The sequence below is a fragment of the Geotrypetes seraphini genome, chromosome 1 (assembly GCF_902459505.1).
Source record: "Geotrypetes seraphini chromosome 1, aGeoSer1.1, whole genome shotgun sequence".
NCBI lineage: Eukaryota > Metazoa > Chordata > Amphibia > Gymnophiona > Dermophiidae > Geotrypetes > Geotrypetes seraphini.
In genome coordinates, this window is record NC_047084.1 from 144,030,410 (window position 1) to 144,048,216 (window position 17,807).

A 17,807-nucleotide genomic window follows, 5' to 3' on the forward strand; every position below is an offset into this window, starting at 1 on the left:
GTTAGGGTTACCGGATTTTCCATTTAGAAAATCTGGACCCGCCCCCCCTAGACCCGCCCCCAAGCTCGCCCAGTCCCGCCCAGCCTTGCTCCTCACTGCCTGTTCTCGTCGGGCAGGATATCTGATGCCCGACGCGATGTGGAGAAAAGCTTTTCAAAACCCGGACAGAGGCCTAGTGGTTTGAGCGGCTGTCTCAGCACCCTGAGGTGGTGAGTTTGATCCCAGCCTGCTCCTTGTGACTCTGGGCAAACTCACTTACTCCTTCCATTGCCCAAGGTACTTGCTGGAACCAACTACCATTTACACTATGATCTTGTAACAGCGGGATCTGGGTAGTCCCAGTTGTCACCCTTAAGCCAGCCCCACCCCTTCACCCATTGCCCCTTTAACTAAGAATTCAACACACACTCGGATATGGAAAAATAGCTGCAGCTCTATTTATTGATCAATAATAATAAACCAGATAACTTATAAGAACATATGAATAGTTTTACTGGGTCACACCAACGGTCAATCAAGCCCAGTAGCCCGTTCTCATGGTGGCCAATCCAGGTCACTAGTACCTGGCCAAAACCCAAAGAGTAGCAACATTCCAGCATCTCAAAGAAGAGCAAGATTCCGGAACCCCAATGAGAGCAACATTCCAGAGCTGAGATTGTGATGTCATAATGCCTCATTCCACAGTGATGTTACAATAGCTTGATTGTCCTTACTTGGCTCACGTAAGAGGATAAGAACAGCCATACTGGGACAAACCAAAGGTCCATCAAGCCCGTTCTCACGGTGGCCAATCCAGGTCTAAAGGTAGCAATATTTCAGCTTCTCAAAGAATAGCAAGATTCCGGAACTCAATGAGAGCAGCATTCCAGAGCTGAAATTATGATGTCATAATGCCTCAGAGCCAACTTCATCAGTGATGTTACAATGGCTTCACCGTCCTATACTTGGCTCACGTAAGAGGATAAGAATAGCCATACTAGGTCAGACCAATGGTCCATCAAGCCCAGTAGCCCATCCTCACGGTGGCCAATCCAAGTCAGTAGTATCTGGCCAAAACCCAAGGAGTAGCAATATTCCATGCTACTGATAGAGGGCACAAATCTCCAATACTTTACCCAACCTCCAAAATATCCAACATTCCTCTCCGTAAAATTACAAATTGTTCAACATGATCTCATATATTTCAAGTCTTGTAAAATGTGGCCTCAGGTACACCTCCTCCACCCTTAGTAATGTTCAATATCGGTGGGAATACCGGTGTTTTTATTCCTCATTGGTCCACATTCATTTTTTGCAATTATTTAGGTAAACTTTTTAGCTTTTTTTTTTTTTTTATCAACCGTAATCTTTTTAGAAGTTTCCTTGAGGTTATTCTATTTAAAAATATTCAAATAAGTTATATACTTAGCTTAACATGCTACTGGGTTGACACGCAGCTCCTGATTGGTGAGGCCCGACTTTAGTGCAGGAAGAGGCAGGCGGAGCATACCGCGAGTGATTTCCTTCACTCGCCGGCGCTCCGGCTGCCCTCTCCTGCCCGGTCATTCGCGGTCAGGACATACCGCGAATGACTGGGACCGCGAATCACCGACCACGAATGACCAGGGGAGCACTGTAAAATGTTAGCAGTCTCCTTCTTACCTGAGAACCTCCTGAACCATTTAGGCTTCTTATCCCAGATCACAAAGAGGTAGTAGGCGGGGACCCCAGTAAGTGTGATTGCAAAACCGATCCCCGTGCTGAAGGGATCTGAGAAGAGTGACAAGGCCACCATCAAAAGGCAGGTGAAAGAGAACAAGGCGGGGATGAACAACGGCACCTGCAAAAAAACCCAAAAATCAATTTTCACCACTGCGTGGTAACTGGTTATTTTCCGATTACATTTTAACTTTTCATTTCATTTTAGCACTTTACGAGGTGATGCATCAGTTTCAAAAAGGGTTTTTACTTTCCGCCTAGCCGTCTCGCTTGCCTCCAATCTGTCCAGAGTTCGGCTGCACGACTCATATTCCGGGAAATCCGCTATACTCATGTTACCCCTCTCCTAAAGTCATTGGCTTCCCCTCCGTTTCCGAATACAATTCAAACTCCTCTTATTGACAACAAATTCACCCAATCAGCTGCCCCTCACTATCTCTCTTCACTTATCTCCCCTTATGATTTCCCGCCCGCCCCTCCACCCCGTGAGCTCCGCTTAGCTGGTAAGTCCCTCCTTTCTGTGCCCTTCTCTTCCTCTGCCAATCCCAAACTCCGTCCTTTCTGCCTTGCTGCGCCACGTGCTTGGAACAAGCTCCCCGAATCTCTATAGCGGGCTCCGGCCGGCCAACTCAATAAGGTATTTGGAGGGGTCCGGGAAGCTGGAGGGTGTTCAGAGTGCCAGTGTCTCGGGAGGTGGTGGGGGGGTTTCCGGCAGGAGGGTAGTCTTTGCGTGGGGGCACGTTCCCTGCCGCAGCCACTAATCTGATCACAGAAGGGAGATTCCCTTGCCGCAATCGGATCAGTAATCGCGTCTGTCTGAAATATAGGCCAGCATTTTGCTGGCGTGCATTTCTGATGCCTATCACGGCCCTATGGAGACACCTGGGCCACCTAAGCTCACCTAAGGCCACTTCCAGGTGAAACCACGCCTAGCCTTAGGCGAGCTTAGGTGTCCCTGTGCGCCTCCCTAGGCTCCCAAAATCGCCTACAATGTAGGCGACCCTCCTCCGGGCTTCTTATGGTTTTTAAACGTGCGTCCCAATTAGCTGGCTAGACGGTGCTAGGACGCCTACCGCCGCCTACAATCGGGACGCCGTTTATAGAATTTGCCCCTATGAGTCCAGAACAGGTCTAAATATCGGTACCTGCATCTTGCATTATTATTTTATAAAGAGAAGTAGGCATTTATTTGCTTTTATAAAATATGCCTTATATAACCATCTTAAAAGGCTCTTTAATTAAACACCCCATTATAACATTACCTCAAAAAGGCCTATATTTTATGCATGCATCACTAACCCCCTCTTCTACTAAGCCGTGGTAGATGTTTCTACCATGACCCGGAGTGCTAAAGTCATACTCTATGCAGGACAACCTGTCACCCAATGCAGCATTTGAAGAACATCCTTATGTAATTTCGTAATCTCATAATGTATGTAATGTAGAGAGTTGCACGGGGACAGAAATCCCACCTGTCCCTGTCAAGATCCTCTCCGTCCCCACCCGTCCCTGTCAGGATCCTCTCCGTCCCCACCCGTCCCCGTAAGGAGTTACCTCCATCCCTGCCCGTCCCCATAAAAAACAGCAATTAGGATCATCAATTCCAGTTTCTTTTGTGTTTGTGCTGCTGTTTTCCTTGTGGAATCTCTTTGGTGGAACCCTTTTTTTGTTTTCTGTTCAGGTAATTAACTTATAAACCCCCTCTTTTACTAAGGCTGACGTGTCCACTATATTATATGGACGAACCCTGCTTCCAAAGCCTTCCATCCCCGTGGGAGTCCCATTGGCTAGAGGGGGGGGGGTCCCTGTGGGAGTCCCGTGGGCCAGAGGGGGGATTCCTGCGGGACCGCCGCAGAACCCACGGGATTCCCACGATCCCCGTTCCCTTGCAGACCTCTAATGTAATGGTACATTGTATCACTTTGAATGTAAAACCATAACCCGTTTTGAGCTTATTGGGCAGAACGGGATATAAAACCAGATAAAATAAATGCCCCCACCCTCGTAGAATTCCTATGAGCGTCAACGCAGTAGCGGAACAGCATCAGAGCATTTCGCGTTCCGGGCCATGGTAGAAAACCCTACCGTGGCTTGGTAAAAAGTGTGTGTGGGGGGGGGGGGCCTAAAAGCTTTCAACGTGCAGAGAAACAAAAACGCACCCTTAAAACACCCGCACGCTTATTTGATGCTGACAAAATCATTTCCCCGACATAAACTAAGCCAGTGAACTCAGAAGCGGTCAGCGCCCCCGCTACGCCACTGGGCAAACTGCCGGGTTTTGAAAATCAATTTGGTCTCAAGTTAATTGTTTCTTAGAAAACCAAGTAGCTCTATCATATGATACAATTCTATTTGGGACGTCCATGGTGGAATTCCTTGTGCCATATATACAAAATGGAAAGAGCAATTGCCATACAAAAAGGAAATTATAATAATTTTAAAAAGATTTGGGGGCCATTGATAATATATTGTAATGATTAGACACCTTTTTACATTAAAAGTATAATTATAATTATGGAAAGGGGGGATATATTGCTATGGTATTGGTTTAATCAATATTTTTGAATATATTATATGTAAGATATGTTTGATTGATAATATTTGTGGAAAGGGAGGGTGGGGAAGGGGCTTAAATGTATGTATTGAAGATGATATTGGAAAAGACATTCTAGTGATATATATGATTCAATTGATGTAATATTGTACACTTGTTGTAAGATGGAAAAATGAATAAAGAATTGGAAGAAAAAAAAAAAGAAAACCCGTCGAGACACATAAGAACATAAGCAGTGCCTCTACTGGGTCAGACCCGAGGTCCATCGTGCCCAGCAGTCCGCTCACGCGGCGGCCCAACAGGTCCAGGACCTGTGCAGTAGCCCTCTATCTATACCCCTCTATCCCTTTTTCCAGCAGGAAATTGTCCAATCCTTTCTTGAACTCCAGTACCGTACTCTGTCCTATTACGTCTTCTGGAAGCGTATTCCAGGTGTCCACCACACGCTGGGTAAAGAAAAACTTCCTAGCATTCGTTCTGAATTTGTCTCCTTCCAACTTTTCCGAATGCCCTCGGAAAAGTTGGAAGGAGACAGATTCAGAATGAACATGGACAGTCTTCTACAAAGAGGACATCTGGTAGCCCTAAACAGGGACGTGGTTTAAAGCAGAGGTGCCCAACCTCAGCCCTTGTTTTCACCCGATTATGTATGCAGTCTGTTTGCATTCAATGGCAGCAGGGCATGCAAATAGATCTCATGCATATTCATTGGGGAAATCCTGACAACTTGACTGGATTGTGGCCCTCAAGGGCCGAGGACGGATATCCCCGGTTTAAAGCCTGCTGGGTTTCCTCCTTCTGCCATGCCTCCCCCTTTTAAGAACATTCTTCCTAATTGTCAATTAGAAATCTTTCGTATGAGACCATATCAAAAGTATTTGTGAACTCCAGATGGACCACATCAACCTAGGTTTTAAGCTTAGGGTAAACATTCGCCCCCCCACCCCCACTAGTCCCTTACTGGGATCAGAGATGCCATGTTACAAAGTTCCAGAAAGGAGACTTTTTTGGCCAGGCCTGATTTTGAACATACATCTTCAAGTCATGTAGCATTTGTAGATCCTGATTCTACCCACTGAAATCAGTTGCTGCAGGTCCCATAATGAACCAGGGCGTGATAGGTCAGAGTACGGTATTAGGGTTTAAGAAGGAATTGGATAATTTTCTGAAGGAAAAGGGGATACAGGGGTATAGATAGAGGACTACTACACAGGTCCTGGACCTGTTGGGCCGCCGCACGAGCGGACTGCTGTGCACGATGAACCTCTGGTCTGACCCAGCAGAGGCACTTCTTATGTTCTTATGGTTGTCAGAAACCCAGGACTGGCCTAAAATCTCCCTCTTGGAACTGGGTGACTTGGCAGCTCGGGATCACACTCTTCGTAAAGTGCGGCCCAAATTCACAGGGCACGCACAGGACCTGGGTTTCCTGGAGGACAGCGAAAGTAAAGAAGAAAGAACTTGCCTCAAGACTACAAATAGTACAGCAGGAGAGGCGGTCAGCCAAGTCAGCCAAGCAAAACAGTCTTTATTCAAAACATACAAGGACCAACAAGGATCCTAGTTGCGGCATCCAAACGGTGTTTTCCTCAGGCGCGCCAGTTTTCAAGTTGCGTCCCCTGAGGAAGGCGTCGTTTGGACGCCGAAACTAGGATCCTTGTTGGTCCTTGTATGTTTTGAATTAGAGCAGGGGTCCCCAAAGTCCCTACTTGAGGGCCGAATCCAGTCGGGTTTTCAGGATTTCCCCAATGAATATGCATGAGATCTATGTGCATGCACTGCTTTCAATGCATATTCATTGTGGAAATCCTGAAAACCCAACTGGATTCGGCCCTCAAGGAGGGACTCTGGGGACCCCTGAATTAGAGAATGATACGGTGACAAAATTCATCACCATTCCCGTCCCCGCGGATAACCGCGGGAAATAATCCCATGTTATTTTTTAGTGTCTATTTCAACCTCAGTCCTTCTACACCAGCATTCTTCAAAGCAAAGCTTGAGGGTCAGTGGTTGAGCCCATTCATACTCGGATTCTTTCCTCTCCCCTTAAAGAATGGCACGAAGATGGTTTCCCACGGTTATCCGCAGGTGATGGTGAAGAATTCTGCTGCCGTATCATTCTCTATTTTGATTAAAGACTGTTTTGCTTGGCTGACTGGACTCCTCCCTGGCCTCTCCTGCTGTACTGTTTCCTGGAGTACAAGAGTATAACCATCTCTGTTCTTTTAATTGCTTCTAGTACACTGCCTGAAATTGTTCTTAGACTAGACCAGGGGTAGGCAATTCCGGTCCTCGAGAGCCGGAGCTAGGTCAGGTTTTTAGGATATTCACAATAAATATGCATGAGATAGATTTGCATCTTTAGGAGGCAGTGCATGCAAATCCATCGCATACATATTCATGGTGGAGATCCTGAAAACCTGACCTGGCTCCGGCTCTCGAGGACCGGAATTTCCTACCCCTGGACTAGACTAACTGGTCAACAGTTGCTTCGGAGAGTGTGTGTGTGAGTGAGAGTGTGTGAGAGAGTGAGCTAACCAATTACCTCATACTTATTAGTCAGATTTAACCAGCTAAGCCAGGCTTGTCCAATCTATGGCCCGAGGGCCAGAACCCAGCCCCTCAACTGTTTTTATTAACCCTTGGAAGCTTGGAAAATTCTTACGCGTACAGCTGGATTCCCGCTTTCCTGCCATGACTCAGCAGACTGTAAACATGAGCTGTGCAGTATCAAAAGTTCAGGTTGATGTCACAGTTTCAAGTCTCACGAGACTTCAAACCGGGAGACCAACCCAAACTTCCAGCACCGGGTGGCTCGAACCCTCAAAGAGCAAAGCCATGATGGGGAAAGCAGGAATCCAACTGTTTCTTCTGCAACTGAAGCCAGGTGAGGGAAAAGAAACTGGGTGAAGGTTAGGGGTGGGGGGGCGTTACATGAGCGAGAGAGAATGGATAAAAGGCTAGCGAGTGGACGATGCATTGTTGTATTTTGCCACTACATGACGAAACATATATGACGCCCGGCGAGTGTTACAAAATATAACATGTGGCTCCCGAAAGAGAAAGGTTGGAGAAGCCTGGGCTAATTGCGCCGTTTCTGGCCGCTTAAATCGCGCTGAATATTGACCAGCTCTGCTCCGCCGATTGTGCCTGGGTTGTTAAAATCTGAGTAACAGGGAACTGGTCATTACCTTGAAAGGGCGAGGCATTTCGGGCCGCCTGTATCTGAGGTAAATGAGCCCCACAACCGCCAGCCCGATAAACAGCCAACGGGCAAAGCTGAGGAAATTCAGAAGACCGTAGAGATCGCCGGTGAAAAGCATGATCATGGTCAAAGGGTACTGCCAAAAAAAAAGGGAAAAAGAGAGAAATTTATCTTAACGAAAATTGTCAACATATAGTCCACATTTTGGGACTTATTATTTTATTTATTTAGATTTGTATTCTGTCCTCCCAGTAGCTCAGAACGGTCTACAAGCAAGCATTCACAGTGGAGTACATTTGGACAATACAAGGACTATATAGTAGTTTAAATACAAGGACTATACGGTAATTTAAGTAAAGACCAAGGCAACGTGGCTACAATTTTAATCAACTCAAGCACTGCAACTAATACAATCGTAATTAGGAATTAGATCCTCGAACAGGTCTATCCGTCGGAAAGGATTCTAAGAATGAGGAGGGTCAACAAAAAATTAGGGTTACCAGACATGTCCAGGCGTCTGGACAGCTTGTCCGGGTTTTAATAACAATAATAATTTTCTTCTTTTTACACCGCCAACATCAGTAGTTCTAGGCCAGTGGTCTCCAACTCAAACCCTTTGCAGGGCCGCATTTTGGATTTGTCGGTACTTGGAGGGCCTCAGAAATAAATAGTTAATGTCTTATTAAAGAAATGACAATTTTGCATGAGGTAAAACTCTTTATAGTTGATAAATCTTTCCTTTTGGCTAAGTCTTAATAATAATATTGTCATTTATAGCTAAAGAGACATATGATCAAGAAACTGTTTTAGTTTACTTTTGTGATTATGATAAACATACCGAGGGCCTCAAAATAGTACCTGGCGGGCTGCGAGCTTGAGACCACTGCTATAGGCTAAGGCTCTTTACACCTGCATTGTGATGTCATAGAACTTTATGGTTAGAAACATAGTAACATGATGGCAGAAAAAGGCCAATTGGCCCATCCACAGCATCCACTATCTCCTCCTCTCCCTATTGGCTAAGGTTCTTAATATTTGCATCTCCTCTTCCTATAGGCCACTGGTCTAACACTCAAACCCTTTGCAGGGCCACATTTTGGATTTGTAGGTATTTGAAGGGCCTCAGAAATAAATAGTTAATGTCTTATTAAAGAAATGACAATTTTGCATGAAGTAAAACTCTTTATAGTTTATAAATCTTTCCTTTTGGCTAAGTCTTAATAATAATATTGTCATTTATAGCTAAAGAGACATATGATCAAGAAACTGTTTTATTTTACTTTTGTGATTATGATAAACATACCGAGGGCCTCAAAATAGTACCTAGCGGGCCGCATGTGGCCCCCGGGCCATGTGTTTGAGACCACTGTTCTAGGCGGTTTACATAAAAAGAAGAATGGACAATCAGTGAATGGTACAATTTCATAAAAAGCGTAAAAATACAATAATTGCGTCAAGATACAGAAATTTCATAAAAGCACAGAGATTCAACAATATGCTCAAAAGTTAGGCGATGAATCTATCAAACAAGAAGGTCTTAACTAATTTCCTAAATGAACCGTGTCGGGAGGGCGGATGCAATATAACATAGTAACATAGTAGATGACGGCAGATAAAGACCCGAATGGTCCATCCAATCTGCCCAACCTGATTCAATTTAAGTTTTTTAAGTTTTTCTTCTTATCTATTTCTGGGCAAGAATCCAAAGCTTTACTGTGCTTGGGTTCCAACTGCCAAAATCTCTGTTAAAACCTACTCCATCCCATCTACACCCTCCCAGCCATTGAAGCCCTCCCCAGCCCACCCCCCACCAAACGGCCATACACAGACACAGACCGTGCAAGTCTGCCCAGTAACTGGCCTAGTTCAATATTTAATATTATTTTCTGATTCTAAATCCTCTGTGTTCATCCCACGCTTCTTTGAACTCAGTCACAGTTTTACTCTCCACCACCCCTCTCGGGAGCGCATTCCAGGCATCCACCACCCTCTCCGTAAAGTAGAATTTCCTAACATTGCTCTTGAATCTACCACCCCTCAACCTCAAATTATGTCCTCTGGTTTTACCATTTTCCTTTCTCTGGAAAAGATTTTGTTCTACGTTAATACCCTTCAAGTATTTGAACGTCTGAATCATATCTCCCCTCTCTCCTTTCCTCTAGGGTATACATATTCAGGGCTTCCAGTCTCTCCTCATACGTCTTCTGGCGCAAGATTCCTATCATTTTCGTCGCCCTCCTCTGGACCGCCTCAAGTCTTCTTATGTCCTTCGCCAGATACGGTCTCCAAAACTGAACACAATATTCCAAGTGGGGCCTTACCAATGACCTGTATAGGGGCATCAACACCTTCTTCCTTCTACTGGCTACGCCTCTCTTTATACAGCCCAGCATCCTTCTGGTAGCAGCCTCTGCCTTGTCACACTGTTTTTTCGCCTTTAGATCTTCGGACACTATCACCCCAAGGTCCCTCTCCCCGTCCCCGTCGCAATGCGACGATATCACACGCATCGCGGTGATATCACGCGCATTCCCACCCGATACAGTCCTGAGGATGAGAACAGGTTGAGGGGGAGGGGCTGGGTGGAAGTGGGAGGGGCTATGGGTCTGAACAGGATATATGGACTCCTGAGGAAGATATATGTTACCGAAACACGGCCCATGTTGGGTTCCTAAAATATCCATTCTCTCTGGATTTTACTGCCTCATTCCATTTAATAAAGTTGCTTGATTTTGGACTCCTGCTCGCATTCTGCCCACTTTTTGTATTTGGGGTTTGTTTTTTTTGTGGCCGTCACCCCTTTCTTTTCCACTATAGGCTCCTTTTACTAAGCTGCGTTAGCGTTTTTAGCGCATGCAGCATTTTAGAGCACTCTAAACCCGCGCTACATGGCTAGAACTAACGCCAGCTCAATGCTGGCGTTAGCGTCTAGCGGGCGTGGCAATTTAGCGCGTACTATTCTACGCGTTAATGCCCTAACGCGGTGTAGTAAAAGGAGCCCTAAATCTTTTAAGACATAATATATATCTGTTCTTTCCCGTCCCCTTCTTACCTCCCTTTAATTTTTATTTTAACTTCGATGTCATTTTGAATCTTCCCCTCCCCCACTACCTTCTGTATCAATTTTGTCTATTTTTGATCTTGTCCTGTCCACACACTGCCCTATTTTATTTTTTATCTTTATTTTTTAAACTCTAATTTTAGCATTGTACACCGACCAGATACTTGTCAATGGTTGGTATATCAAACTTTAAATAAACTTGGACTGATAAGGATTCGGGAAGGGGTAAAACGCAGACCTTACGGACCTCGCGGATCTAAACCCGCACATCCTTAAAAATCTGAGTTCCGTGCTACTTTTAGTCTCAGCATAGGGAGGGAAAAGCATTAGGATCCGTCAGAGCTAAAGTGTCACGGAGGTCTGTCAGAGCCATAACCTATGCCGAGTCTAAAAGTGGCACGGACCTCAGATTTTTAAGGATGTGCGGGTTTAGAACCGCGAGGTCTGCGATTTACCCCTTCCCTAAGGATTCATCCTTACAATAAGTATTGCAACATCAACCCTACCAAATGCAAAAGGATGAACTTCCAGCCCTAGAAACCAAGCAAAATGCACGCTCACAGCACAGGGCTATAATATATTTATAGGTGCTGGAAGTCACAGGAGCCAGCTAGCAAAAAGTTTTAAAAAACAAATCTAAAGCTTCTCTCTATCTCTGCACATATCAAAGGCTGCAAGGCCCAAAGCACCACTTTAAACAAAGGCCACGTTCATGCCCAGGAATACATTCCGCATCCACTGGGGAGGCTGTCAACGGGGCTAGGGGAGAGCAGAGCGCTCCGTTCGGTGCTTACGTCTAAGAAAAAAAAATATTCCAAGCAACGAGCATTTCTAAACCCATGTCAATCTTCTGCGCCAAAGCAACGTGTCAGCTAAAATAGAAACTGGTTTGCAGGACGGGCTGATAAAGCCCAGGGAAAAGTGCTGCTTCTCTACCACCGCCTCGCGAGTCTGAGATTCATTTCACCGGCTGTAATAGCCTCTCGGAAAGATTGCATTTAGCAAATATTTCTCTTAAGGAGCCTCACTCCAAACGGTGCTTTTCTGCCGCAAACGTGCGCGACAAATGAAATAGGGGAGCTCATCTCTGCTTTGTCATTTTTTTTCCCCCCCTACCGTTTTTTAATTTGCAAGGGGCTTAAAAGGAGGATTTGGGTGATTCTTAAGCACTGAAAGGGAGTTTCGATGAAGTGAATCTGACGGTTGTTAAGTTATATCTTTGCATCTCTCAGAGAGAACCTGGGGATTACTCCCCCTTCCATCTTTCTCGTCGACAGAAATGATTTTCTGTGCTGCTTCCAAATTAAATAGCATCGCCAGCAGCTCTGAGGAAGCAGTAGAATGGTTTAGGGCTAGTGCAACCCTATCACCCTTCGGTGCTTTTCCAAAAATTAAAAAAAAAGGCAGAAATAACAGAAGAAACCCTCAGTCTCTGCACTAGCAACCCCGCCTTAAATATTCCCTTAGGACAGGGGTTTTCGACCCAGTCCTCAGGACCGGTGGTGTATGTGGCTTGGCAGCCACTTGGGGTAGAGCACCCCTCCTCCACCAGGCAGGGATGGGTGCGTGGAGGGGTAGTGGGATTACGACCTGAATACACGCGGTTATTAGCTCCAGCCGTCCCCTGCCCCAGTGCGGGAAACTGACGTCGGGGGGGGGGCGAGACTAGTAGAGCCAACTGCCACGTGCTGTGGACCCCGCCCTTGGTACGCTAGAGCTCAGGACACGCCGACCCGGTCATGTGTTCAGGATGCCCAGAATAAGTATGCATGACATGGACCTGCCTACAATTCAGGGAATGCACGTGGGTTTATCTCACAGAAACATAGAAAGTGACGGCAGAAAGGGGCCAAGGCCCATCGAGTCTGCCCACTCCATTGACCCACCCCCCTAGTTAATCGCTCTCTGATGACCTTTTCCCTCGTAGAGATCCGACATGAGCATCCCATCTGTTCTTAAAATCTGGCACGCTGCTGGCCTCGATCACCTGCACTGGGAGCTTATTCCAGCTGTCAACCACTCTTTCGGTGAAGAAGTACTTCCTGGTGTCGCCATGAAACTTCCCGCCCTTTATTTTCAGCGGGTGTCCTCTTGTGGCCGAGGGTCCCCTAAGAAGGAAAATATCATCTTCTACCTTGATACGACCAGTGACATACTTAAACGTCTCAATCATGTCTTCTCTCTCCCTACGTTCTTCGAGAGAGTATAGCCGCAATTCGTTCAGCCTTTCTTCGTATGATAGATCTTTGAGCCCCGAGACCATCCTGGTGGCCATTCACTGTACCGACTCGACTCTCAGCACATCTTTACGGTGATGTGGCCTCCAGAATTGTACGCAGTACTCCACATGAGGCCTCACCATGGTTCTGTACAAAGGCATTAGGACGTCGGGCTTCCGACTAACAAAGCTTCTCTCATGCACATTCGTTGCAGGGATCTTGAAAACTGGACTGTCCCGAGGATTGAGTTGAGAATCCCAAGCTTAGGACATCGCGGGGTGAATATTCAGCGAGTGGCAGTCGGCGGTCAGTGCTATTCTTAGTCGCTGCTGTCCAGTGCCAGGTCATGTCCAGGCACCGACACTGAGGGCTCCTTTTACTAAGGTGCGCTAGCGTTTTTAGCGCACGCTAACCCTGCGCTACGCCGCTAGAACTAACGCCAGCTCAATGCTGGCATTAGCGTCTAGCGTGCACGGCATTGTAGCGCGTGCTATTCCGCCCTAACGCAGCTTAGTAAAAAGAGCCCTGAATGTCCAGGTTGGTGCAGCCAGTGGCATAGTAAAGGGGGAGGGCGAACTACCCTGGATGCCATCTTGGTGGGGGCATTGCCACCTCTCCGTGCCTCCCTATGCCACACTCATGCCCTCCCTTCCTTGCCCCCCCACCCCACATACGTCTTTAAATCTTCTCCAGCATAAGCAGCTGCTCTGGCCTGCTACTCGCGTCAGCCCAGCTCCCTCTGGAATCGCTTCCGGGTCGCGGGACCAGGAAGTGACATCAAAGGGAAAGCCAATGCCAGTGCGATCAGCAGGCTGGAGAAGCTGAGATTTAGACAGCGGGAAGGGACAGCGCGAGTGTGGCGTTGGGTGGGGGGCACAGTAGGAGCGGGGGTGGTAGTGCAGGAGGAGAGAGAGGAGCGGAGAGGAGGGCGTGGGGGTGCACCAACACCCCAGGCACCTCCTACCCTCACTTCATGACTGGGTGCAGCCAACGATCCCTTATCCAATTATGTGCGATATTCAGCACTCAACCTCTCAGCGAAACCAAAGAGATACAGGACCCCATTTTATGTGGTCCAATTTATCCGGTTAACTTAGGCCGGGGGTCGGCAACCCGCGGCTCCAGAGCCGCATGCGGCTCTTTTCCACCTTTGCTGCGGCTCCGGTAGTGTGTCACGCAGGCATGCAGCTTACAAGTCCGGCGTCGCGGCGGGAAATAGCCATGCTGAGCAGTGAGCTCAGCACATACACAGATGAAAGCCTTGCTTGCTGATTGGTCCGGCGGCCCCGCCCAGCCGTGCCGCCGGACCAATCAGCAAGCAAGGCTCTCATCTGTGTAGTGCTGAGCTCACTGCTCAGCATGGCTATTTCCCGCCGCGACGCTGGACTTGTAAGGTGCACGCCTGAAAAAGAAATCATCCTGGCCCGGGTCGGTGTCATACTCCGGAACTTCTACCTCTTCCAGCAGCCCTCTCCCTTCTACCTGCTTCCGGCCACACCCCCTGCTCCGCGGCTCTCTTCGACAACTCAGCAGCAGCGATCGACACAAGCTTCTGACGTCGGGGCCTACCCTGTGCGAGTCCCGCTTGTTTCAACTTCCTTTTTCCACAAAGGCGGGACTCGTAGAGGGAAGGCCTCGATGTCGGCAGCTTGTCTTGATCACTGCTGCTGACGAGTTGCTGAAGAGAGCCGCGGAGCAGGGGGGTGTTGCCAGGTGCAGGTAGAAGGGAGAGGGCCAGATGCAGGACTCGTGGGTGAGGGAGGAGAAGAGAGAGAGAAAGAGAGAGGGGAGGGAAACAAAAGGAAATATTTCATACTGGGCTGGGCCGGAGTGGAGGGAGGGTGGAAAGATTCTAGCTACAGGGTGCAGTAACAAAGGAAAAGGGGGGAAAGCTGAAAATGGAGATAGTGACACAAAGAAGAGAAAGAGTAAGCAGGACCTACTGAATAAGGATAGAGATACAGAGGGAACATGAAGAGGAGGTGAAATAGAGACAGAAGTAATACTGAAAAAGTGTGTGTGGGGGGGGAGATAAAGACATTGAAAGGGCAAATGGTGAACATGGGGTAAAGACAAGGACAGAGACAAATGAAGATTCTGAAAAAATGGTGAGATAGGGATATAGGTGAGATGGACACAAAGAAGGGTGATGCTGGAAAATAGGTGGAATGGTAATTCTGACAGACACAGAAGGGAAATGCTGGATCAAGGAGAGATGGGGCTCAGGCTGGATGGAATGAGGAGAAATGCCTTGTTGGCCCGGAACTTCCTCTCCTACGTCAGAATTGACGTCAGGGAGCAGAATGCTGGTCAGCGCAACACTTCTGCAGGGAAAGCTTGGGACGGCGGTGGCTTGGGGGCTGTTCCCCGATTGCGGTGGCAGCAAACCGAGTGGCTTGGGGGAGGGCACGGAGACAGAAAGAAGGGGGAACAGGGAGACAGAAAGAAAAAGTTGGGGGAGAGAATGAGGTCTGGAGGAGAGGAAACATACAGGAGGCTGAAAGAAAGGAAGAAAGATTGGATGCACAGTCAGAAGAAGAAAGTGCAACCAGAGACTCATGAAATCACCAAATAGCAAAGGTAGGAAAAATGATTTTTTTTTCAATTTAATGATCCTGTATATAGCATTAAGATAAGAAACAATATATGCAGTGTTAGATTTGTTTTATAATGGTTTTGCGGCTCCAAGTTTTTTTTTCTTTTCGAAAACGGGTCCAAGTGGCTCTTTATGTCTTAAAGGTTGCAGACCCCTGACTTAGGCCGTTAAGTGCTGGCTTCATCCCCAGGCCACCCACAAAATCTTCGGTTTTAGTTATAGCAGTTAGGGAAAATATTTAGTGGAACCAGCTAAGTGTGGATAGCCCTGCACAAGCCCAAGAGCATTAGCCAACAGTACCCGGAGATTCTCCGATCAAAGCTCTTGCCACCTGAGCCCTTCACCACTTCCCTCCAAACAGTAACAAAGTAAATGTTGGCAGACAAAGACCTGCACGGTCTATCCATTCTTCCCAACAAGGTGGCCAGAGTTAAACCTGACCCTCTGTACAGGTTCCACTTCTTCGTGATTTAACCCTACTGTACTTTATCTCTGTCTTTCCCTATCGATTTTGGAGCACAGACCATAGAAGACTGCCCGGCATCGATCCTACTTCCCAACTACTGGAGCTGCCATTGAAGACCGCTCCAGTCTTGATCCCGATCTGTCTTTGCCATTTACGGGACCCAGACCAAAGAAGCCTGCTTGACATTGGTCTTCCTTCTCAAACCACAAAGGCTGCTGTCAAATTTCACTCCAGTTATGAGGTCATTTAAGTTTTGCTCTAATTGACCTGACTCAACTCCTCTACGCCTATGTTCTCTCCAGGATGGATTATGGCAATGCCGTATTTAATGGAACTCAAGCACCTCCAGCGAGTCCAAAACGCAGCGATCCGCCTCCTATCCAGCCTCAACTATCAGCCAATCTCTCCAGCCCTCCGCACAGAACACCGACTACCGATCAACAAACGCTGTACATTCAAGGCCCTTGTAATAGCAAATAAAAGGTTCCACGCCACCACTCCAGCCTATATAAACTCCAAGCTACGTCTGTATGCCCCTACCCGTTCCCTCAGTTCTGAAGATCTCTCCTGATGGAAACCGCCTGCAAACGCTCCTACAGCCACTTCATCCCACAGCTTTGGAATCAACTCCCCCCTCAAATCAGATCACAGAACTCATTGATGACCTTCTGAAGAGCACTGAAGGCCTTTCTCTTCAACTAAAGGTCCAACCGCAAACAGTTCCCTCTGATCTCTCTCCCAACAACCACCAGCTGGCGACCCCCTTGTCCAATCTTCTGTAATGCCCCTCCAGAAATTCCCTATGAATGTCCTCAAGTTACCATACTACCCAGCCTTGCCCTTTTGTGACTGTATGGTATAATACTATATTAAATTGTATCATCAAATGTACTGTCCAATGTAATTTCGGTGAGTGTTAGCTTGTAACCCATTCTGAGCCCCCGGAAGGACAGGATAGAAATCAAATCTAATTAATGAATTATTAAATTGGATTCCACCCTTTTTCGACATAGTGTTCCTCTGTGTTCATCCCATGCATTCTTGAGTTCTGCCACTATTTTTGCCTTCACAGTCTCCCACGGGAGAGTATTCCAGGCTTCCACCATCCTTTCCGAGAAAAAACTATTTCTTGACATTACCCCATTTGACACAGGGAACCTGCGTTAGTGTGATTTACCAGAATGATGACAGCAGGCAGAGGAGTGTGCTTGTGGACATGAATCATGGAAATGATCTCTGGAAGGTGACCTTCACGGGATGCAACATAGAACATCCTGAGGAACAGAGAGAAATGGACAATTACATATCCAGCGTCTACAAGAGGAAAACTTCTGCACTTTATGTTAGAGAATGTTATACAAATCAACCGAGGAAGGAAAAAAATTCAGATTTGTTCAAGAAACTAACTTGCATATAATAGAGAACAAACTCATATCATGTAGATTTAATTACCAGACCTCAAACACCCAAGGCGCTACTTATTAATTTTTCGTGCCCTTACTGGGGTGGTATGTTCATCATCGGTCTTGGTAAAGTGACGTGTGCAAATTAATTTTTAATTTATTTCTAATTTATTTTTAACAGGCTCTATAAAATTATAAAGTGCTTATAGTGCTATGAACGGAAGGCACTCATTATCTTTCATGCCCAATGTCTGCCCAACCGTTTCACGCTTGGTTTCATCAGGGGCTAGGCCTCCTTATGTACATGCACCAAGTTTCAGGTGAAAAAAACCTTTTCTTAGATAGAATAGCAAGCATCAAAGTCCCTCCACTCCTTCCCGACAGCCCCTGCTGCGCGAGTGCACCCCCTCCTCTCGTACCTCTTTAATTTTCCCGGCACGAGCAGTATCATGACATTGCTGCCCACGTTGGGGTTGGCTCTCCCTGACGTAACTTCTGCGTCTAGTGACGTCAGAGGGAGAGCTGATACGACGCGGGCAGCAAGTTCATGCTGGAAAAATTAAAGAGTTACGGGAAAGGGAAGGGGACACATGCATGGTGCAGGG

General features: G+C 47.0%; 1 protein-coding gene across 1 annotated transcript in view; it reads right to left on the reverse strand.

Annotated features, from left to right (window-relative positions):
- SLC7A11 (solute carrier family 7 member 11) overlaps positions 1–17,807 on the reverse strand; it is a 156,575-nt gene that overhangs the window by 18,137 nt on the left and 120,631 nt on the right. Inside the window, exons 9-11 of the mRNA XM_033939248.1 lie at positions 16,977–17,073; positions 7,444–7,593; positions 1,642–1,819 (exon numbers count right to left, since the gene is read on the reverse strand). Coding sequence (XP_033795139.1) covers positions 1,642–1,819; positions 7,444–7,593; positions 16,977–17,073 — 425 coding nt within the window. The remainder of the gene's footprint in view (positions 1–1,641; positions 1,820–7,443; positions 7,594–16,976; positions 17,074–17,807) is intronic.